This window comes from Budorcas taxicolor, chromosome 2 (assembly GCF_023091745.1).
Source record: "Budorcas taxicolor isolate Tak-1 chromosome 2, Takin1.1, whole genome shotgun sequence".
Taxonomy (NCBI): domain Eukaryota; kingdom Metazoa; phylum Chordata; class Mammalia; order Artiodactyla; family Bovidae; genus Budorcas; species Budorcas taxicolor.
Genome location: NC_068911.1, coordinates 15345771 through 15369953, shown reverse-complemented (window position 1 = coordinate 15369953; position 24183 = coordinate 15345771). Strand labels below are relative to the sequence as shown.

The 24183-nt window shown below is 36.9% G+C and overlaps 2 protein-coding genes and 1 non-coding gene across 3 annotated transcripts; 2 read left to right on the top strand and 1 right to left on the bottom strand.

Moving 5' to 3' along the window:
- Positions 1 to 2439: 2439 nt before the first annotated feature.
- On the top strand, positions 2440 to 2512 carry TRNAR-CCU (transfer RNA arginine (anticodon CCU)). The gene has a single exon. It is a non-coding gene; the product is annotated as a tRNA-Arg (tRNA).
- A 3059-nt stretch (positions 2513 to 5571) lies between these two features.
- Positions 5572 to 6510, top strand: LOC128062883 (olfactory receptor 7A10-like). Its single transcript, XM_052655340.1, has one exon. The coding sequence runs from the start codon at positions 5572 to 5574 to the stop codon at positions 6508 to 6510; it is 939 nt and encodes a 312-aa protein (XP_052511300.1).
- A 1198-nt stretch (positions 6511 to 7708) lies between these two features.
- SEPTIN14 (septin 14) lies at positions 7709 to 23095 on the bottom strand. Its single transcript, XM_052655352.1, has 8 exons — positions 22981 to 23095; positions 22427 to 22622; positions 18751 to 18937; positions 17360 to 17521; positions 13245 to 13341; positions 10531 to 10699; positions 9052 to 9184; positions 7709 to 7888 (listed from the first exon to the last, which is right to left on the bottom strand). Exons 1-8 carry the CDS (start codon positions 23069 to 23071, stop codon positions 7709 to 7711), a joined length of 1215 nt encoding a protein of 404 aa, XP_052511312.1. The 5' UTR covers positions 23072 to 23095.
- Between the last annotated feature and the right edge of the window lie 1088 nt (positions 23096 to 24183).

The window sequence follows — 24183 nt, the reverse complement described above, 5'->3', positions numbered from 1 at the left end:
ATATTAAAATACTATTATCAGTAAATTAGCATAATCTACAAACTACAGGAAAGCTTATCCCAAAAGAGGCTGAAATACCTAAAGGCAAATTCTTGTTATTGGAATGGAATTCTGAATACAATAAATATGTCAATTGTTTGCAAATTAAATTTGAAGTTTAATCGAGTATTGGATAAACCCATAATATTTTTCTTGCAACAAGGCTAGATGATTCTGAAGTTTGTTTGAAAGAGTAACCTGGCACCTGACATAAAACTATTGTAGACAGAAATAACACTTTTCTACTCATTATTTAAGCATTTTATGCAGATAGATATATAAAAATATGGCACACAAAAAAAATTTGACAGCATAAAAATTTTGAGCTTTTGAACTGTGGTGTTGGAGAAGACTCTTGAGAGTCCCTTGGACTGCAAGGAGATCCAACCAGTCAATCCTAAAGGAAATCAGTCCTGAATATTCATTGGAAGGACTGATGCTGAAGCGGAAACTCCAATACTCTGGCCACCTGATGCGAAGAACTGACTCATTAGAAAAGACCCTGATGCTGGGAAAGATTGAAGGTGGGAGGAGAAGGGGACGACAGAGGCTGGGATGGTTGGATGGCATCACTGACTCAATGGACATGAGTTTGAGTAAACTCTGGGAGTTGGTGATGGACAGAGAAGCCTGGCGTGCTGCAGTCCATGGGTTGCAAAGAGTCAGACACGACTGAGTGACTGAACTGAACTGAATTGAACCGAATATCGTGACATAGATGATCATTTATAATATGATCAAGGAAATATCTTTAAAAACTGAGCAAGATATAGCTCTATAGATAGAGTTACCAGAGTTCTAAAATGACATACTTAAAATCAATCAATATTGTCCTAAAGAAAACTTAGAAAGCAAATAAATGTCCCTAAATGGGCAAGTATTTAAAGACCCATTTCCGTTTGGTGGACTATTTTGATTTGCTGAGAATGATTGATGTTGGAAAATGTATTAGTACATTAGACATTTACATGAAAAATGCTAGACACTGAAGAGAGTCTATATTTAGACTGTAATAAGAAATTCCATTTTTATTAAATTTATGTAAGTAAAATAATAAGATAAATGAAGTATAAACAAGGATTCCTGATAACAATGGTTATAAAATCTTTTAGTTGAAGGAGCAGCAAAGGTCCAGATAACTGTGTAGAAATAACAATAATGTTTTGTGTAGAGAAACAATGAAGCTTTGTAATTTTTACATTTTTTGATCATTTTCAAATTTCTTGGTCAAAGCCTAGGGAGCTCAGCAGACTTTCTCCAACCCTTTGCTTTAGGTCTATAATGAGTTAACTACACTGAGATATAAAGGGGACCATCCTTATACCCTGCTCCCTACAGATCACATCTAAGGGAATAATCCTAACCTTGATTAGAAGACACACATTGAGATCCATAGCTAGTCCCAAGAGGCATCACTGCCAAAACAAAATCAACTTTTATTTAGCTCCTTAGCTTCTAGATAATTCTAGTCCTCAGAGAACAGAGTAACAATGTAACAATTTATTTAATGAGGCACAATGAGACTTTGATCCTGGAAACTTCTGAAGCTGTAATGGGTTTCTTTTTGGTACATCTTTGGCAATTTGACTTAATCAGTGATAGAGGAAGCACAACTGTATCTTCCAGAGATCTCATGAGTGATTTTGTCTCCCTGCCCTTCCTGGGGCAGAGCTTCCATCTTTTAACAATTGTTCACAGGATAAACGGAAAAGGAGTCAGTGTAAGTTGACTCTAGTGATACAACTTGGGAAGCCAGAGAATCCTTGTAAGTGCAGAAAAAAATGAGATAAATGAGCTATGGAGGGAGGATCCCTATTAATGGTATCAACTTTCAAGGTTCCTAACAGAGATAAAGAAATAAAAGTTCAGCAAAACCAAGACTTTCCAGTTTTAAGAACCTGGAAACAGTTTTAGCATCAACTGTGGCCTATTGTTTCTTAATATGGTTTATCTGCTTTGGCTTTTCGTTCAGTTGCATGGGTTGCCCCTTCCCTCCTCTCCCGCATTTTCTCCTGTTTATCTTCCATATCCACTTCAGCTTTCCCTTTTGTTTCTGTTTCTCTTATCTTCCACTATCAACAATTTCTATTCAAACTCTTTCATTCAGGAAATAATTAGCAAGGATTACTCTAAATTAAACATTTAACTGTGTTCTGGAATAAAGGAAGGGATAAGATGTTACTCCTTCCATCAAAGAGGGGACTAAGACCAAAAAACTAAAAGTAATATCCCATGATAAGGACTTCCCTACCAAATTGGGGTAAGGTTCATATACAGCCTAGATTTATGGTTTCTCTTGACAGTTTGAAAGATTAGACACCTGGAGGACCATATTCCCACTGGGCAAAAAATAGCTGGAGCCAGACAGCTACCATCCCTTTTAAAGGGGCATATGGGGCTTCCCTGGTGGTCCAGTGGTTAAGACTCTGCACTCCTAATGCAGGGGGCCTGGGTTCAATCCCTGGTCAAGAAACTAGATCCCACATGACACCACTAAGAGTTCACATGCTGCAACTAAAAGAAAAGAAAAGAAAAGATCCTGCATGTCACCCCTAATACCCAGTACAACCAGATAAATAAATATATATATTTTTAAATCTCACAGTAGGCAAAACAGTGTTGACAGAATGCAATAAAAACTGTTCAGCTCTGTCAGGGAGCGGGGGTGGGGGTGGGGCGGGGCAATAAAGACCTAGGGTAAATCAGAGTATGCACCCTGAGAAAAATGTTGGAATGAGTCTTGATGGAGGAATTGGAATTTTCAAGGTATGAGCTCTCCTGGCAGAAGAAATTGGGGTGTAAAAATGTGGAGTAATAATAAGTGAAAGAAGCCAGACACAAAAGGCTGCATATTGTGTGGTTTTATTTACATGAAATATCCAGGATAGACAAATATGTAGAGACAGAAGGTAGATTAGTGGTTGCCAGAGATTAGAGGAAAGGTAAATGGTGAGTGACTGCTTGATGGGTACAAGGTTTTCTTTTAGGATAGCAAAAAATTTCTGGAACTAAATACTGGTGATGTTCATACAACACTGTAACTATACTAAGTGCCATGGAATTGTATACTTTCAAATGATCACAGTCGTGAATTTTATGTTATGTGAGTTTTATCACAATTTTTAAGAAGTGCATTGCATACTTACGATATGAAAAATAATCCTAAATGCTTGGAGAACAATGCGGGGGAGATAAAGAACAATAAAAGATGAAATTGGCTTGGCAAGACAAAAATCTGTAAGTGCCCTGTTATACAATTGGGGTATTTCTAAATTTAATACAAAACAGGTCCAATATCTGGAGAAAGGAAACTATGATACATGAGTAGGTTTACATTGTAGAAAGATCTCTCTGGGGCCAATGCAATAATTGTGCTGGAGACATGCTAGTCTCCCGGCATTTCAGAGGAAGAGATGATGAGGGACCACAGAGATGGGACAGAAGTAGTGGGGAAGTAATTGAAATATCTGAGAGGCAGTGCATAAGAATAAGCCAGTACTTTCTGAATATTTGTTCATGGTGGGGAAACCAGACTTCAGAACCAGGGATGTTTCCATGTCTTGGCTGTTTCATTGCAGCACTGTTTACAAGAGCCAGAACACGGAAACACCCTAAATGTCCATCGACAGATGAATGGATAAAGAAGATGTGGTGCGTATACACAATGGAATATTACTCAGCCCCTAAAAGGAATGAAATAGGATCATCTGTAGAGACGTGGATGGACCTAGAGTCTCATACAGAGTGAAGTAAGTCAGAAAGAGAGAAACAAATACAGTGTATCAACGCATATATGTGGAATCTGGAAAAATGGTACAGATGAATTTATTTCCAAGGCAGGAATAGAGACACAGATGTCGAGAACAGACATGTAGACACAGGGGCAGAAGGGGAGGGTGGGACGAACTGGGAGATTAGGATTGACGTATATACACTGCCATGTGTAAAATAGATAGCTAGTGGGAACCTGGTATAAAGCACAGGAAGCTCGGCTGGCTTCTCTGTGATGACCTAGATGGGTGGAATAAGGGGAGTGGGAGGGAGGTCCGAGAGGCAGGGTTAGGGTTAGGCTCGTCTGGGTGGACTTATTTTAATCATAGCGTTCCTTATAAAGGAGGCAGAAGCTCAGAGAGACAGAAGACCATGAGATGATGGAAACAAGAGGTTGGAGTAATGTAAACAAAAGGATCAAAGAATCCAGACAGCCTCCAGAATCTGGAAAAGACAGACTCCACGATAGAGCCTCCAGAAGGAGCCAACCATGCCAACACCTTGACTTCAGCTCAGTGAAACTGATTGCAAAAGTATAGACTCTGGAACTGTAAGAAAATACACTGGTGTTGCTTTGTTAGCCCCCTCAGTCATGTCTGACTCTTTGCGACCCCATGGACTGTAGCCCCCCAGGCTCCTCTGTCCATGGGATTTTCCAGGCAAGAATACTGGAGTGGGTTGCCATGCCCTCCTCCAGGGGCTCTTCCCAACTCACAGGTTGAACCCGGGTCTCTTGCTTTGCAGGCAGATTCTTTACTGATGAGCCACTGTTGCTTTAAGCAGACAGTTAAGTGGCAACTTGCCTACCTCGTAGCACTATAAGGATCAAATGAATTGACGAACAAGTTGGTTAGAACCATGGCTGCATTCTTATTAGCCATGAGTTTCATAAAAGTTTTCTTTTTTAAAAAAAAAAGTTTTTTTTTTTTGTTTTTTTTTTTTTGGCTGTGCCAGGTCTTAGCTGCAGCATGTGGAATCTAGTTGCTTGACTAGGGATCAAACTTGGGCTTCCTGCACTGGGAGCACAGAGTTTTAGCCCCTGGTCCATCAGGGAAATCCCTAAGTTTTCTTATATAATTCTGCATTTCTAACAAGCTTTCCAGATGATGCTAATGCTATGAGTCCATGAGTGACAATGAAGAGCAAGGAGCTACATAATTCTATCTCAGAGAAATGGTAGAAATAACACTGGCTTTGAGGAATATAGCCGTTCGTTGAACGGCTAGTTTGCATACTGAAGTGGGGACAGTGGCAGAAGGGGATTGGCTACATTTTTAATCCTCTGAACTTTGGGGCTATACTGACTCTGATCCATTAACAAAATATAGGAATGTATTTATATTACGTGTAAACTGTAATATTAACTGTATTTATATGATATGAGCAGAGAAGGCAATGGCACCCCACTCCAGTACTCTTGCCTGGAAAACCCCATGGACGGAGGAGCCTGGTAGGCTGCAGTCCATGGGGTCGCTAACTGTCAGACACAACTAAGCGACTTCACTTTCACTTTTCACTTTCATGCATTGGAGAAGGAAATGGCAACCCACTCCAGTGTTCTTGCCTGGAGAATCCCAGGGACGGGGGAGCCTGGTGGGCTGCCGTCTATGGGGTCGCACAGAGTCGGACACGACTGAAGCTACTTAGCAGCAGCAGCAGCATATGATATGAGAAATATAATCAGTAGTAGTTCAATTGGTTGATAATGTTTATTTGTTTGTATTTTTTTATTGCCTCTTTCAAGACAGTCACACCTGCTATATGGAACAGGAAAATCACACACAGTTTTCAGGATTTCTTCTCCTTGGACTGTCAGGTGAGGCAGAGTTGCAGCCTCTCCTTTTTTGGCTTTTCCTCTCCATGTACCTGATAACTATTGCTGGAAACCTGCTCATCATTCTGACCACCATCTATGACTCCCACCTCCACACACCCATGTACTTCTTCCTCTCCAATTTGTCTTTTTCAGACATCTGTTTCACCTCTACCACCATCCCAAAGATGCTGCTGAACCTCTACATCCAGAACAAAGGCATCACCTATGAAGGCTGCCTCACTCAGCTGTATTTTTTCATCCTTTTTGCAGAACTGGACATTTTCCTCCTCTCTGTGATGGCCTATGACCGGTTCGTAGCCATCTGCCATCCACTGTGCTACACAATCAAGATGAACCCCCAGCTCTGTGGCTTGCTGTTGCTGGCATCTTGGATATTGAGTGTCCTGGACTCTTTGCTACGCGGTTTGCTGGTGTTGCGGCTGTCCTTTTGTACTGACTTGGAGATCCCCCATTTCTTCTGTGAAATCAATCAGGTTATCCAACTTGCCTGTTCTGACAATCTTCTCAGTGTCATAGAGATGTATTTCGCCACTGTGCTCATGGGCATTATTCCCCTCTCTGGCATTGTTGTTTCTTATTCTCGGATTATCTCCTCCATACTGAGAATTACATCAGCAAGGGGGAAGTATAAGGCATTTTCCACCTGTGGGTCTCATCTTTCAGTCGTTTGCTTGTTTTATGGCACAGGTCTTGGGGTGTACCTCAGTTCTGCCACTACCCAAAATTCCAGAACCAGCGCAATAGCCTCTGTGATGTACACTGTGGTCACGCCAATGCTGAATCCATTTATTTACTCTCTGAGGAACAAGGACATAAAAGGGGCTCTGAAAAGTCTTGTCAGCACTCTCGCTTTCAGTGAGTGACAGGAGTGTTTACCTTGGGGCTGGAGAAGTTCCCATAAGTAGCCAAGAACAAGATGGGCTTCCAAAAAGCCTGATATTTTTGCTGTCTTCAGGTGTCTTTTTTTTTTTCCTTTTTCTTTACCCCATGTCCCTTAAATGAATGATGCCACGTTTTGTTTATTTTCTAGCATTGCCTTTTTTTTAAACATTACTTTGATGTATTGATATTTCTTTCTTCATGGTTTCTCAACTTTTTCAATATTTCAGGTTTTCCCTTTCCAACCTAAATCACAATATCCTGATGCCCTGAAAAAAATGCTGCCTTTGAAATGAAAGCAGCAAAAAAAATTACAACAGAAAAATTTTTTATTCTTTCAGGAATATGAGAAAAATTTTGGAGTAAATATACAGACCCTCAAGGGTAGTACTTTTGCTGAATAAGTCACGGTAAAGTTCAGCCACACAAACAGATGAACTGACATTGTAAATGCAGAAAATTTAGAATATATAGTCAGAAGGAAACTCTGGAAATGGTTTTAAAAATCTACTTTATTTTCTAAAACTTTGATAACTTTAGTTTTAAGTAAATGTTAGTATGTAAGGCATAATATTATCATCCAAGTGTTACTCATGGTTTCCCATTATTCTCTGACTCTCTTTCACTTCTCAAGTTTTATTCCAATATTAGTTTTACAAGGTCTAACATAAAAGTATAAGAGTTATAATCAGAAACAGCATTTTATTTAATAAAAACTATCAAGAAACTATTATCAGTAGAATCTTATAAGGAATATGAGCATAAGGATTTGCTTTTTGTAATACTGCATGCCAACAAATCCCCTACTTCTATTAGATATGAAATAATACATATACTTGGTCACCAGAGTCACAGATAGGGCTATGGTAAAAGAATTTCCACAAATCAACACTTTTACACTGTGCTACATACATCTTTGATCTTCGTTCATTTTAGTAAATATTTATTGAGCACGAATTCTGGGCTACTCTTGTTCTAAACCCTGATGATAGAGCATCTAACAAGATGATCAAGGTATGTGTTCTCAAGGAGCTCACCTTCTAGGGAGAGGAAACACACAGCAAGTAAACAGATTTTAAAACTTAGCATAATTTCAATCAGAATTAAGTGCTATGAGGAAAATCTCACAGAAGGATGAGCAAGAGAGTGAAAGGGCTCTATCACACACAGAGTGGTAAAGGATTATTTCTTACGCTCTTTGTCCTTCTTTATACTGGTACACACCTGACTCTGCAAGGTTCCAGAGGAGGCCTTCATTTTATAAAATGCTAGGATTTCTTCTTCCAATTGTCTCCTCTCCTCTTCAAGTCTCATTGTCTCCTCTTGTTGCATCTTCTTAAGATGTTCAAACTTGTCCTGTAGCTGTAAAACAAACCCGCAGTTGTGACTTAAAGCACCCTATGGGGGCACATCCCCAGGAACGTTTCTTTTCCTTCTGATTATCAACCCTACCCTAATCATTAGAATAGCACTTGATCTTAATAGTAGTCTCAATAAGTATCTCTGCTGGAGTCATATCGCTGGTAAATACATTTTCAGACCCGAGGGCAAATGAGCATCTACATACAAGGGCAAGAAGAATGATTGGAAAGGCTGGGGATGTGAGACTGTGGTATTTATAAATGATAGCAAAATCACTGAGAAAACTTTTTACTTAAATATGCTATATGTATACCTATACATACATACGATGGAACATTACCCATTAAAAAAAAAAACAAACAGAGAGAGACCTTGCCTTTTGAGACAACATGAAAGGACCTGGAGGGTATTATGCTAAGTAAAATAAGTCAGAGGTAGATAATAGACAAGAAAGAGAAGGATAAATACCACATGATTTCACTTATACAGAGAATCTAAAGAAAACAATTCAAATGAATAAACATAACAAAACAGAAACACTCATAGATACAGAGAACAAACTGGTGGTTGCCAGAGGAGAGGGATGAATGAAATAGGTGAAGAAGATTAAAGGATACAAACTTCCAGTTATAAAATAATAAGTCATGGGGATGTAATGTATGGCATACAGAATATAGTGAATAATATTGTAATAACTTTCTCTGCTGACAAATGGTGCATGCGTGCATGCTAAGTCGCTTCAGTCGTGTCTGATTCTGTGTAACCCTCTGAACTATAGCCCACCAGGCTCCTCTGTCCACGGGATTCTCCAGGCAAGAATATTGAGTGGGATGCCATGCCCTCCTCATTGACAGATGGTATTTAATATATAAAAATATTGACTCAATGTTGTATACCCAAAACTGATATAATATTGTAAGTCAATTTATACTTCAGTTTAAAAAAATTCAAAAAAGCTGATTGTCCAAATGCTCTAGGAAAAATAAGATTATAGGCAATCATTTTTATAAAGGCTGCATCCAAAACTTACACGGTAAATAGCTACTTTTTGAAGAATAGAAAGTATCCTTCAACAAAATCATCTAAACTCTTGAGATGAAAACCCTCAATTTAATAGGACACCTAAACTTGAATATGGATTATATCAAACTAGCAGGACTTGCCTCTTTTTCAGCTTCTTTAAATGCTGTTTCTTTCTCCTTTACTCGCTGCATAAACTTCTGTTTCAGCTCTTCTTCTTCCCTCTGACATTGCTCCAAGAGCTCCTGCCTTTTGGCTTCATAGATCTCTTGAAAACTAAAAAGAGATGTGTGTGCTCTTATATTAAAATGTTAATATAAATAAACATATAAAAATATATATTATGTATTAATAATATGTAACATTGTACAGAAAAACCCAAATGAACTTTTTGGCCAACCCAATATAAACAACTCCTATAACTTGAAAACAAAATACCAAACAACCCAAATGAAATACAAGCAGAAGACCTAAATAATAATTTCTCCAAAAAAGATATACAGATAGCCATTAGGCACATGGAAAGATGCTCAGCATTTGGTGGCTCAGACGGTAAAGCGTCTGTCTACAATGCGGGAGACCTGGGTTCGATCCCTGGGTCGGGAAGATCCGCTGGAGAAGGAAATGGCAATTCACTTCAGTGCTATTGCCTGGAAAATCCCATGGACAGAGGAGCCTGATAGGTTAGTCCATGGGGTCGCAAAGAGTCGAACACGACTGAGCAATTTCACTTTCACTTTCATTTCTAATTATTAGAGAAATGCAAATCAAAACTATAATGGGGTGCCACCTGACATCAGTCAGAAAGGCCATTATGAAAAAATCTACAAATAACAAATGCTGGAGAGGGTGTGAGAAAAAAAAAACAACCAAAACTTCACTGCTGGTGGAAATGTAAAGTGGAAGAGCCACTATGGAAAACAGTAAAGACACTCCCCCTAAAAACTGAAAATAGTGTTGCTATATGATCCAGCAATCCCATTCTTGGGCATATGCCAGAACAAAACTATAATTTAGAAAGATACCTGGACCCCTGTGCTCATAGCAGCACTTTTCACAACAGCCAAGACACCGGAACAGATCTGAGTTCTACAGGAACCAAGGCTCCTACCCAGGTGGAGGATGATAACTTTAGGCTGAGCACAAGCACATGGACCCCAGACTGGCTGTAACCAGAAGGCTGATGATTGAACACCATCTTGTTACCTCACGACCAACCAATAAGGGGAGAGTACACACCCTACAGTCCTCCCTCCCAAATTTTGCCTATAAAAAATTCTCTCTTTGGGATTGACATGGAGGGTTTCAGCACAAGTACATATTGTGTGTGCTTAATTGCTCAGTCATGTCTGTCCATGAGACTCTCCAGGCAAGAATAATGAAGTGGGTTGCCATGCCCCCCTCCAGGGACATGCACATATTGGAGGCATATAAATGAGCCCTTGCATTATGTTGCTCCTACTAACCCTCCACTGAGGTCTGAAGATAATGAAAAACCACAAGATTCAGTTGGCCCAGAACATGAGAAGCAGAGCTATTCTCATTCCAAAATAATCACTTCTCATGGTTGTAGGGGATTTCCAAGTCACCTATCATCTTGTTCAAGAGAAATCTCCACTCACCTAACTGGCTGGTTATTTGGACCCATATCAGTAAATCCCATTACGTGAAGTCTGTTGCGCCTGTAACGTTCATAGTGCCAAGTGTGAGTCTGTTCTTTCAAGTCTTCCATATTTGTACAAAGAAGGGTATCCCGGAGCTTAACAAAGTCACAGTGGTTTTCATTTTCCACTAGGCAGAAAAATAATAAAGCCACAAAGCTTATTATCAATCCTTATCACTCAATAAGTATTCTTGAATGAGCTTAGAGCATTCTGAATAATAGCTATAAATATTTTAACCATGTAACTATGATTATATGGTACATGTCAAGTATAGGTATAGTTTACTTATAGACCAGGAAATTTGCTTTAAACTTATTAGCCAGAGACTAAATAGGAAACAGTGAAATAATATGTTACATTATATTAGCATATAGCATCAGTTCAGTTCAGTCGCTCAGTTGTGTCTGACTCTTTGGGACCCCATGGATTGCAGCATACCAGGCCTCTCTGTCCTTCACCATCTCCCGGAACTTGCTCGAACTCATGTCCATTGAATTGGTGATGCCATACAACCATCTCATCCTCTGTTGTCCCCTGTCCTCCTGCTTTCAATCTTTCCCAACATCAGGGTCTTTTCCAATGAGGAAAAGACTCTTCTCAATGAGTTGGCTCTTCTCATCACATAGCCAAAATATTGGAGCTTCAGCTTCAGCATTAGTCCTTCCAATGAATATTCAGGACTGATTTCCTTTAGAATTAACTGATTTGATCTCCTTGTAGTCCAAGGAACTCTCGAGAGTCCTCTCCAACACCACAATTTGAAAGCATCAGTTCTTTGGCACTCAGTCTTCTTTATGGCCCAACTCTCACATCCATACATGACTAATGGAATGTATGGAATGTATACATAGCTTTGACTATATGGACTTTTGTTAGCAAAGTGATATCTCTGCTTTTTAATATGCTGTCTAGGTTGGTCATAGCTTTTCTTCCAAGGAGCAAGAGTCTTTTAATTTTGTGGTTTTGAAACTTATACAGCATGCTGCTGCTAAGTCACTTCAGTCGTGTCTGATTCTGTGCGACCCCATAGACGGCAGCCCACCAGGCTCCCCTGTCCCTGGGATTCTCCAGGCAAGAACACTGGAGTGGGTTGCCATTTCCTTCTCCAATGCATGAAAGTGAAGAGTGAAAGTGAAGTTGCTCAGTCGTGTCCGACTCCTAGGGACCCCATGGACTGCAGCCCACCAGAATCCTCCGTCCATGGGATTTTCCAGGTAAGAGTACTGGAGTGGGTTGCCATTGCCTTCTCCTTATATAGCATAAGTTTTCTTTAATAATTTAGTATTTTTCAAATGAACTGATGAACTGATGCTATATACTAATATAATGTAACATATTATTTCACTGTTTCCTATTTAGTCTCTGGTTAACAAACTTAAAGCAAATTTCCTGGTCTATAAATAAACTATAAATGATCTTCTTTTAAAGAAGATAATTTCACTAAACTAAGTAATTTAATTAAATCCTGCTAACTTAAAGGCCTTAACAATTGTACATAATGTAGTTATTAAATCATATTTGTATACCATATGTATGAGAATGAATTAGTCACTTTTCAAAATCACTCAATAAATTCACATGGCTCTCTCCTGTGCCTGTCATATCCAAAAGACTGATCACAATATTTTGGGTATTGGGTATGATATTATAACCAAATATAATATTCATTAAAATATGTTGTCTTTATGTACATTTAATAAATTGAAAAATTTATAATACATTAATTGAAAATAACATTTGGAACATTATCTCTACAGATAGAGATAATCCAGTCCTCAATAATTAGTATCACAAGTATATGAATCAGAGAATAAATGACTGTTATGACAATATTCTAATTTATCATGATGCTAGATAACTAATATAAATGTCTGCTACTGCTGCTAAGTCACTTCAGTCACATCCGACTCTGTGTGACCCCATAGACGGCAGCCCACCAGGCTCCCCCATCCCTGGGATTCTCCAGGAAAGAACACTGGAGTGGGTTGCCATTTCCTTCTCCAATGCATGAAAGTGAAAAGTGAAAGTGAAGTTGCTCAGTCATGTCTGACCCTCAGCGACTCCATGGACTGCAGCCTTCCAGGCTCCTCCGTCCATGAGATTTTCCAGGCAAGAGTACTGGAGTGGGGTGCCATTGCCTTCTCTGAATATAAATGTCTAGGTATAATTTATCCAAAAATAAATTATATTACTTTATTTTCGAAATAGTTTACCATCCCTTTTACTAGTAACCACTTAAAAGTGCTTTATAAATTGGGTAACAATGAACTTTTATAACATGTTTCAAGTACCAATATTTATGCTTCCATATTGTTCAAAGTTCTTTTGTTCAAAGGACTTTTCAGCATTCTGAATATGATGGTTTAGCACCACAGAGATAATCTGCATATGGCAGACTGAGGTAAATGAGAAGGTTCTGCTCAGTTTCTGAATTAAAAATCCCCATGAGAATAAATTATAGTCAAAATAATCACTATCTCAAATGAAACAGAATCTGTGCTCCTTATCAGTAACTGTTAATTTGCTGTTTAATGAGAGTTACCAATATTGATTCAAGTTAAAATATTTTGTTTTATATATTTATAGTTATATGTTACATAATTTTATAATTATATGTATTTAAGCATAATCACTCCAGAGCAAGCCTTCTCATGGAGGTTTGCTATGCTTACCTTGTAAAATTCCCCAGGGGTACTGACGTCCTCTGACTGTCCTTTTTCCAACTTTCACTTCATCCGTACTTCCTACCACAGCAAAAGGTAAGAGGCTCTAGAAAGTAAAAATGAATTTCATCATATTTTCTTATACCAATATGACTTACTCTGTTACTCTTATTTCTGTTATGGAAATAACAGAGACAAGAATACATAATAAGTTTATTCAAACAAGTGATTTATCCTGCCTCAGATTTTATGACTTAGCATTAAATACATGCAGATTAATTTCTACAAGCATTTGTGTGAGATCCCACTTCTATTTAACATAATATTAGAAGTCTAAGCCACAGCAGTCAGACAACAAAAATAAATAAAAGGTATCCAAGTTGGAAGGGAAAAAGTAAAACTGTCAGTATTTGCAGATGATATGATACTATATACAGAAAACTTTAAGTTTCTACCAAAAAATCACTAAAAATGAAAAATGAATTCAATAAAGTTGAAGAATAAAGGTTAACACACAAATTTCTACATGTTGTTTTTCTATTTACTAATAACGAACTATCAATAACAGAAATCAAGAAAACAATCAATTTAAAATTGCATCAAAATGAATAAAATACCTAGAATTTGGCTTAAAAGACAAGATGAAAGACCAATATTCTGAAAAATATCAGACACTGATGAAGGATATGAAGATGACACAAATTAGTGAAAAAACCTACCATGTTCATGGATTGGAAGAATTAATAAAGTTAAAATGTTCATACTATTCAGAGTAATCTACAGATTTAATGTAATTCCTATCAAAATACACATGACATTTTCCACAAAACTAATGGAATTGTTACATAATACATAATAAAATTGTATGGTATTGCAAAAGAGCTCAGATAGCCAAAGCAATCTTGAGGAAAAAAGAATAAAACTGTAAGCATCACACTTTTTAACTTCAGACTATACTATAAAACTACAGTATCAAAATAGTATGGTACTAGCACAAAGAGACACACAGATCAGTGGAACAGAACAGAGAACCCAGAAATAAAGTTACACACACATGGCCAATTAATCTACGACAACAGAGGGGAAAATATACGATGGGAAAAGACAGTCTCTCTTCAATAAGTGGTGCTGGGATAACTACATGATAACTACCCAGTTAATATGTAAAGGAATGAAGTTTGAATTTTTCTCATAAGATATACAAAGATGAATACAAAATGAGTTAAAGACCTAAATGTAAGACCAGAAACCATGAAACTCCTAAAAGGAAACTCTAGGCAGAACACTGACATAAGTGGTCACAATAGTTTTTAGATCTTTCTTCTCAGGCAAAAGATACAAAAGCAAAACTAAACAAATGGGACCTAATTTAACTCAAAACCTTTTGCACAGTAAAAGAAACTGTCAAAAAATGAAAAGTCAACCTATGGAATGGAAGAAAATATTTGGAAATGACATATCTAATTAGGAGTTACTACCTAAAATATATGAACAGCTCATACAACTCAATATCAAAGCAAACAACCCATTTTTAAAAAAGGGCAGGTCTTTCCTGGTGGTCCAGTGGTAAAGAATCTTCCTGCCAATGCAAGGGATAGGGTTGACTCCTGGTCAGGGAAGACCCCACATGCCACGGAGCAACAAAGCCCCTTGTGCCACAACTACTGAAGCACCTCGAGCTCATGTGCTGCAACAGGAAGATCCAGCACGGCCAACAGAGAAATATATACATAAATTTTTTTTTTTTAATCACAATGCAGCTTTTCAGGAAAGGCTACTGTTTTGCACTTTGGCACTAGCATTTCATTTGGGATTTCAAATAACTTGATTTGAGGAGAGAAGAGCCTCACCTGACTTCTTTGAGATTAACACAATGCTTTGGGGTCCTTTGTTTGGCAGGGAGATTAGTAAAATGAGTAATGCATTATTTAGAAGATAAGCCTGGGCAATTATGAGATGTATATGCACAATATTTAACCCAGGAATTGCACCTTAAAAACAAGCAGAGAAATAGTGTTCTGTTGCCCAAGTGCCTTTCGAAATGTATAGGGAATTCCAGAGACACTTGGGTGCAGGCAGGTCTGGGGACAGTATAACAGTGACCTAGAAGACCCAAGAGACCTGTTCAGGTTTCCTATCAGGTGAAAACTTGATGTAATGACACTAATATTGGCTTCTTTACCATTCTCAAGTAAAAGTAGAAAGCAGCTGCCCATAACAATCTACATGTCTTGATAAAGAAATCCATGTCAGTACTCACGAACTATAATAAAGATGACTATACACACACACACAAAAACCACAGTGTAATAGCAACTCATATCCATTAAGATAAGCTATCATTTAAAAAAGAATAGAAAATAACAAGTGTTGGTATGAATGTGGATAAACTGGAAACCTTGTGCACTTTTTGTGGGAATGCAAAAATAAGTGAAGCCACTATGGGAAAAAGTATGGCAGTTCCTCAAGAAATTAAACCTACACTTATCATACAAGCCAGCAACTCCACTTCTTGGCACTAAAGACAAGAATTGGCCCAAGGGAACTGAAAGCAGAGACTCAAAGAAATATTTGTACAGGTAGGAAAGGACAAATATTATATAATTCTATCTACTAGAAGTACTTTGAGTAGTCAAATTCATAAAGTTGATGGAAGGAATGACAGGGAATTATTATTTATTGCAGAGCCTCAGTTTTTCAAGATGAAAAAAGTTCTGTGGATATAGTTGGTGGCGATGATAGCAGCTATACTATGAACAGATAATGCCACTCAACTGTGAACTTCGAAAAGATTTAGGTTGGGGACTTCCCTGGCATTCCAGTGGTTAAGACTTTGCCTTCGAAAGCAGGGGTTGCAAGTTTGACCCCAGGTCATGGAGCTAAGATCCCACATGCCTCACAGCCCAAAAACACTGAAACATAAAACAGAACCGTAACAAATTCAGTAAAGACTTTTTAAATGGTCCACATCAAAAACATTAAAAACATTTTTTAATTAAAAAAAATTAAAAGTTTAAGTTGGTAAACTTCATTCGATGTGTATTTTACCACAATTTTAAAACCTCTAAGAAGGAAACATAAGAAAATCTTTATTACCTTGGATTTGACAAAACAGTCTTAGATATGACATCAAAAGCACAAGTAACAACTAAAATAAATAAATTGGACTTCATCAATATTTTTTAAAAGCTCATGTTTCAAAGGACACCAGAAATAAAATGAAAAACTGACTAATAGATTAGGGGGAAATAATTGCAAATCATATATCTCATAAGCAACTGGTATCTAGAATACATAAAGAGCTCTAACAACTCAATTAAAAAAAAAAAAGAGCTCATTTAAAAATGCACAAAGGATCTGAGTAAATTTTTCCCCTGAGAAGACATACTAACAGCCAATTAAAGCATGAAAAGACCAAATACTATATAATTCCATTCATATGATATCCAGAACAGCAGAATCTGAAGAGAAAGATGTTGATTAGTGGTTTCCTAGGGCTGGTGGAGAGGAAGGCTGACAGGCAGTAGGGGAGAAAAGCTAAAGAGTATGGGGTTTCTTTTTGAGATAATATTTCTATTTCTATTATATAATAAACATGTTCTCAGTTTGGTTGTGGAGGTGGTTGCACACATTGTGAACAGACTAAAAATCATTAAATTGTATACTTTCATGGGTAAGTCATATGGTACGTGAACTATATCTTTCTAAAAGGATTTTTTAAAGAATAAAATGCTTCTTAAAATAATTGATTCTCAGCAAATATTTTTCAAAATCAAGAAAAAGAACCATTTTCCCACCCTGGATTTTGGGGAAATATACCTTATTTATAGTCTCTTTGCTAGATAAAAGTGACAGTATATCACTAACATTGTTGTTCAGCTGCTAAGTCATGTCCGACTCTTTCCCTTCACTATCTCCTGGAGTTTGCTCAAACTCATGTCCACTGAGTCAGTGATGCCATCCAATCATCTCATCCTCTGTCGCCCCCTTCTCCTCTTGCCCTCAATCTTTCCCACCATCAGGGTGTTTTCCAATTTTTTCTGTATTGCTAATAATGTTACTTATAAATTATATTTTCATTCCCCCCATCAAATAGAATTGAGATTCAATAGTTACAGGCTTACATTCATCGAGGAGTTCATGTGAGTGCCAGTTTCATCATCTGTTTGGAACTGATATATCTGGATGCCATTACTAATCAGTTCATTCATTATCTTACACTTAAATGTCTGTAAATCACTTTTAGAAATTGCATCTGCTTTGGCAATCACTGGTATAATGTTCACCTATTAAGAAAGAAAAAAAGAAAAACTCACCATTGAGAATTAATTATTAAATGTTATTTTTACAGTGAAAACCTCATGATATCTGACAACACGTTTTTGTAACCAAATAACCCCTAGCCTCATGACTTCTTCATAAAATTGCTTTCCAAAATCATCAGTATTTTTGAAGATTAAACTTTAATCAGAAATCAGGTTTAGAAGGCTCAGTTTTTTTCTCTTCTCAAATTTTCTTACACTTCCAATGCATCTGGGTTTGGTAAAATGTAACTAGCAAAATGAAGTATGATCAATTTAATTTCTTATTCAATTGAGTATTAAATGTCAGAAGAGACTTTTCATCAACATTGTAGAACAGATCAACTTTTTCCTTCTACTTATCATTCATTTGCATCATCTAAGGCCATTAAAATAGCATTAACCCAGTTCCACCAGTGTCCTCATAAAAACGGGAAACTTGGACACACAGAGACATCACATGTGTGTACAAACAAAAGATCATGTGAGGTGACAGTGAGAAAGTGGCCATCTACTTCCTGAACTGAGAGGTTTCAGAAAAAACAAAACTTGGTGACACTTTCTGGAACTGTAAGAAAATAAATGTCTATTGTTTAAACCACTTTCTATTGTTAAATCACTAAGTGACATTTTGTAATGGTATCTGTAGAAAACTAGCACAAATGCTTTAAAGATTAACAGAAAAAATGATATATATGTGAAGTCATTCAGTTGTGTCTGACTCTTTGTGACCGCATGGACTGTAGCCTGCTAGGCTCCTCCATCCATGGAATTTTCCAGGCAAGGATACTAGAGTGGGTTGTCATTTCCTGCTCCAGGGGATCTTCCCAACCCAGGAATCGAAGCTGGTCTTCTGCACTGAAGGCAGACTCTTTATCATCTGAGCCACTGGGGAAGTCAAGTTCTTGTGTGCAAATGCTTTCAAGATCTGCACTGTTTCTTAGGTTCAGTAGTTGTGGCACATGGGCTTAGTTACCCCATGGCATATGGGATCTTCCCGGACTAGAAATCAAATCCATGTCCTCTGCACCCACAGATGGATTCTTTCTTTTTTTTTTAATTTTAAAATCTTTAATTCTTACATGTGTTCCCAAACATGAACCCCCCTCCCACAGATGGATTCTTAACTACTGGACCACTAGGGAAGTTCAAGATTTGTATTGTTTCAAAATAAGTATCAAATCTTGATAGGCTGATGGATTTACCAAACACACCTTGCTGTCAATGTTCTTCATGGTTAATATATCAAGAGACTTCAGAGAATGTCCTGTAGGTGAAATGAAGTAAAGGCACACATGGACGCGGGAATCATGGTAGTCACCTAAGGAACGTTTAATTTTCAATTCTTCTTGAAGATAGGACTCAAACTGAGCATCTAGGTAGTCAACAATTGGCTGGTAGCTGGAAGAAAAAAAGATTATTCAAACATTTAACATAACAGATTAATATCATCTGACATCTGTGATTTTATCATTTACTATATAGTGAATATGTGCACTCACTAGCTTGCCCCAGCAATTAAAATGTTCATAACATGTCCTTACAAAGATAACAATTATAAACCAATAAGAAGGCCCATTATTGGACTTGACTGGTGGTACAGTGGTGAAGAATCTGCTTATCAATGCGGGAGACACGGGTCAGATTCCTGATCAAGGAAGATTCCACACGCTGAGGGTCAGCTAACCTTGTGCACTGGTGAGCCCACACTCTAGGGCCAGGGTTCTGCAACTATTGAGTCCGAGTGTTGTGACTACTGAGCCCACATGCCTAGAGCCCATGCTTCACCACAAGAGAAGCCACCACCACAAGAAGCCTGTGACCCACAAGGAAGAGTAACCCCCACTTGTCACAACTAGTGAAAGCCCATGAGCAGCAAGGAAGATACTGCACAGTCAAAAATGAATAATTTTTGTAAGGACCTACTATTTACAGAAAAGGCAAAATGCTCTCTCAGTTCAATGCAGTCCCAATTAGAATCCAAGTGTTTTGTATGTATACATATATATAAGTGCAAAGAACCAAGAATGCTCAAGACATACTGGAAAAAAAAAATGAAGAAGATATATTCTTCCTATATTAGGACTTACTGTGAAGCTAAACTAATTACTACAGCATGGTATCAGCACAAAGATAAACTGACTAAAGCACAAGATAATTTTTGGATGTGATAAAACTGTTCAAGATCCCAGCTGAGGTGGTGGGTATACAGCTCAATGCATTCTTAAGTGTAAGTCAGACACTATAAAACTCTCAGAGGAAAACATAGGCAGAACACTCTTTGACAGAAATTGCAGCAAGATCTTTTTAGACCCACCAACTAAAGTAATGAAAATAAACAAAGAGGACCTAATTAAACTTAAAAACTTTTGCACAGCGAAGGAAACCATAAACAAGACTAAAAAGGACAACTCTCAGAATGGGAGAAAATATTTGCAAATGAAGCATCTGACAAGGGGTCAATCTCCAAAATATGCAAACAGCTCATGTAGCTCAATATCAAAACAACAAACAACCCAATCAAAAAATGGGTAGAAGAACTAAGTAAACATTTCTCCAAAGAATACATACAGATGATCAAAAACACATGAAAAGATGCTCAGCATCACTAATTATTAGAGAAATGCAAATCAATGAGGTATCACCTTACACTGGACAGAATGGCCATCATTTAAAAATCTACAAGCAATGAATGCTGGATAGGGTGTGGAAAAAAGGGAATCCCCTTATACTGTTGGAGGGAATGTAAATTGATACAGCCAGTATGGAGAATAGTATGGAGGTTGCTTTAAAAATCTAAAAATAGAACTACCATATGACCCAACAATCCCACTCCTGGGCATATACCCAGAGAAAACCATAACTCCAAAAGATACATGCACCCCAGTGTTCACTGCAGCACTATATACAATAGCCAAGACATGGAAGCCACCTAAATGTTCATCAACAGAGGAATGGGCAAAGATGTGCCATATATATATATAGTGGAACATTACTCAGCCATAAAAAGAAACAAATTGTGCCATTTGCAGAGGAGTGGATGGACCTAGAGACTGTCATACAGTGAAGTAAGTTAGAAAGAGAAAAACAAATATTGTGTATTAACACATAATTTGGAATCTAGAAACATGGTACAGATGAATTTATTTGCAAATCAGAAATAGAGACACAGACGTAGAGAACAAATATATGGACACCAAGGGGGGAAATGGAGGGGTGGGATGAACTGGGAGATTGAGATGGACATATATACACTACTATGTATAAAATGGATAACTAATGAGAATCTACTGTCTAGCACAGGGAACCCTCTTCAGTGCTCTGTGGTGACCTAAATAGGAAGGAAATCCAGAAAAGAGGGGGTGTATGTATGCGCTGGAATAGGAAATGGCAACCCACTCCAGTATTCTTGCCTGGAAAATTCCATGAACAGAGGAACCTGGTGGGCTGCAGTCCATGGGTCGGAAAGAGTCAGACATGACTGAGCAAATGAGCACAGAGCACATGGATGTGTATGGCTCATTCACTTTGCTGCACAGTAGACACAAAGGCATCATTGTAAAACAGCTACACTCCAACAAAATTTCTTTTTAAGAAGTCAAGGACAAAAAGTAAATTTTGCAAGCAGCCACAGAAAAGCAACTCATCACATATAAGGGAGCCCCCATAAGACCATGAGCCAATTTCTCAGCATAAAATTTGCAGGCTAGAAAAGAACGGGATAATATAGTCAAAGTGATAAAAAGAAAAAAACCTACCAACTGCCTTTTAGAAATGAAAGAAAAAAAAATACTTCCCAGACAAATCAATACTGAGGAAGTTCATCACCACTCAATTTGCCTTAAAAGAAATGCCACTAGATCTACCTGAAAAGAAACGCTAAAGGGAGTTATTCAAGTTGAAGCAAGTGGATTCGTTATAGTAACACAAAAGCACACAGGAGTATAAAACTCAGTGGTAGAGGTCAATAAAGGTAAACACAGACAAATAGGGAATATTGTAACACTATAATGAAAAAGGTATGTTAATCACTTTTACCTGTAAATGGAAGTAAAAAGAAAAAAGTATAAATAAAATCTTTTAATGGATGAATAACATAAAAATATGAAGTTTGATATCAAAAGTGAAGAACACGTGAAACTGTAAAGTTGTGCAAGTGATTGAAGTTGTTATAAGCTTAAATAAACTGTTTTAAAATGCTTTATATAAACCTCATGATAACCACAAAGAAAGTACCTATAAAAGATACATAAAAGAAAAAGAGAAAGGAAGAAAAGACATCACTACAAAAATCAACAAAATACAAAGAAACTAAAAAGAGGAAATGAGGAACAAGGGTTACAAGAGAGAAAACATATAGCAAAATAATAATAGTCATTCCTTGTAAATAATTACTCATATGTATTACTATATACTATATACTATATATAATTATTTGAAAAGAATGAAAAGTGAAAGTCGCATCTGACTCTTTGAGACCCTGAATTCTCCAGGCTGGAATACTGACGTGAGTTGCCTTTCCCTTCTCCAGGGGATCTTCCCAACCCAGGAATCAAACCGAGGTCTCCTGTATTGTAGGCAGATTTTTTAACAGCTGAGCTACCAGGGAAGCCCATTTGAAAGGAGTAAACTCCCCAATCAAAAGACAAAGAGTGGCTGAATGGATTAAAAAAAAAAAATCCAACTACATGCCATCTATAATAAACCCACTTTATTATTTTTTAATTGAAGTATAGTTTATTTATAGTGTTGTTCTAATTTCCACTATACAGCAAAATGATTCAATTTTACATATATTCTAGAAGAATATTACTTTTTAATATATGGAGAAAAAAAGCAAATTCCTTGAAATAACAATAACTTTTAAAATTAAAATAAGAAAACACCCACCTGGCTTCCTTGTTTATTTGATCACCATAGCCCACTGTTTTCACAACAGTTAATTTCAACTGAACATTGTTTTCCTGGAGTTCATATGTCTGAATTTTAAGTCCAACACTTGAGTAAAAATGTGAAGATTTTTTGTCTTTCAAATTAGTGTTGAACAGTGTGTCAATCAAGGTTGATTTTCCAATTCCAGTTTCCCCTGTATGGAAACAGATACATCATAGGGGCATAAGATATCTGTGAAGTGACACCCTGTCCCCTCCCTAGAATGGTCCCAAATACTTCAAAGACTAGAATATCCTTGAAATATATATGATACTTCTGACTCCATCCATCATTAACATAATATGGAAAGTTAGAATACACAAAGGTGTATCAGATTTTGAAGAGCACTGAAACACTTAGAGAAAAAATGTCCAACTAACACTGCTAAGAAAATGCAAACCAATACAAACACAAAGACATAGTCTTAAAGAAACAGCACCAGTGTTATGCCGCTTAAAATAATTTGAAATGAACAATTAAGAAATAATTCATGGCAGGGGTTTGGCACTTACCCACACAAAGAATATTAAAAACGAATCCTTGCTGAACAGATCTGTCCACCAGCTGATGAGCCAAACAATCGAAACCAAAATGGCCAAGCATATTTAAGCAACGTATATTATCTTCTTTTTGCTTAAAGAAAAAAACAATATTTTGATTAGATAGAAGATATCACTTGACAATGACTATATTAATATGTCAAAGAAATGGAAATGATTATTTAAGGAATGATATCATTTCATATGATCATTCAAATGATTAAATATCTTTTGATTATCATACTTCAGACAAAATGCAAATGAAGTAAATTTATAAGAAGAGAGATCACAATCAGAAATATAGATTTTTGTCATTATTTTTATAAATAATGACTATCTCTGTTCACACACAAATAGACTATGTTTCTAAGTTTAAAAGTAGGAAATTAAAGACATACCACAAGAAAGCCCAGTATGTTACTCTACAATAATAAATTATTTTTGTGGAAAAAAGGAAACAACATTGTTTCATTCTATTTCAGTTTGGTAATATATTCAGGAGATCCAGTATATGTTAATACATGCAAGGAAATCAAACTTTATTTGAATTTTTAAAAAAGTAACTAAAAACTTTGACTTCATATTTGTGATATGCCTCTGAGAACTTGTGTTGTATCAAGTTGTTAAAGGAATCCACAAACCTAGAAACCCAGAAATCCGTTAATAATGTATTTATTATAATTTATTATACATAAATTTACCAATTGATTATTTTTAAAAGTGGGAAATAATTCAAAGAAGGCTTATTAATCTATACTAGTCTCAGCCCTGGAAATCTCTCTCCCAAACAACTAGAAATTTTCACAAACGCTTTATGCAGAAAAGTGTTTGCTGTAGCTCTCTAACATCTAAATATATGACTCCTTGTAATAGAATATCCAAGTAAATGATAATATATTTATTCACATACACACTGGGGCATTCTTCAGTCATTACAGATATTTATAAAAATGCTTTAATAAATTGAAAAATGCATGAAACTCTTTAAAGAGTAAAATATAAAATTGTGTGTACATGCCTAACTTTTGGTGATAGCAGAGTAACTTAACAGCATTTTAGCTTTCCTTGCATTAATAACGAGAACAACCGTTTGAAGGCACTGGAACAGAAAGAAAAGGAGGCAGAAACAAGAATAAATCAAATTGTGGAAACAAGTTAGCATAATAGGTGAAACTA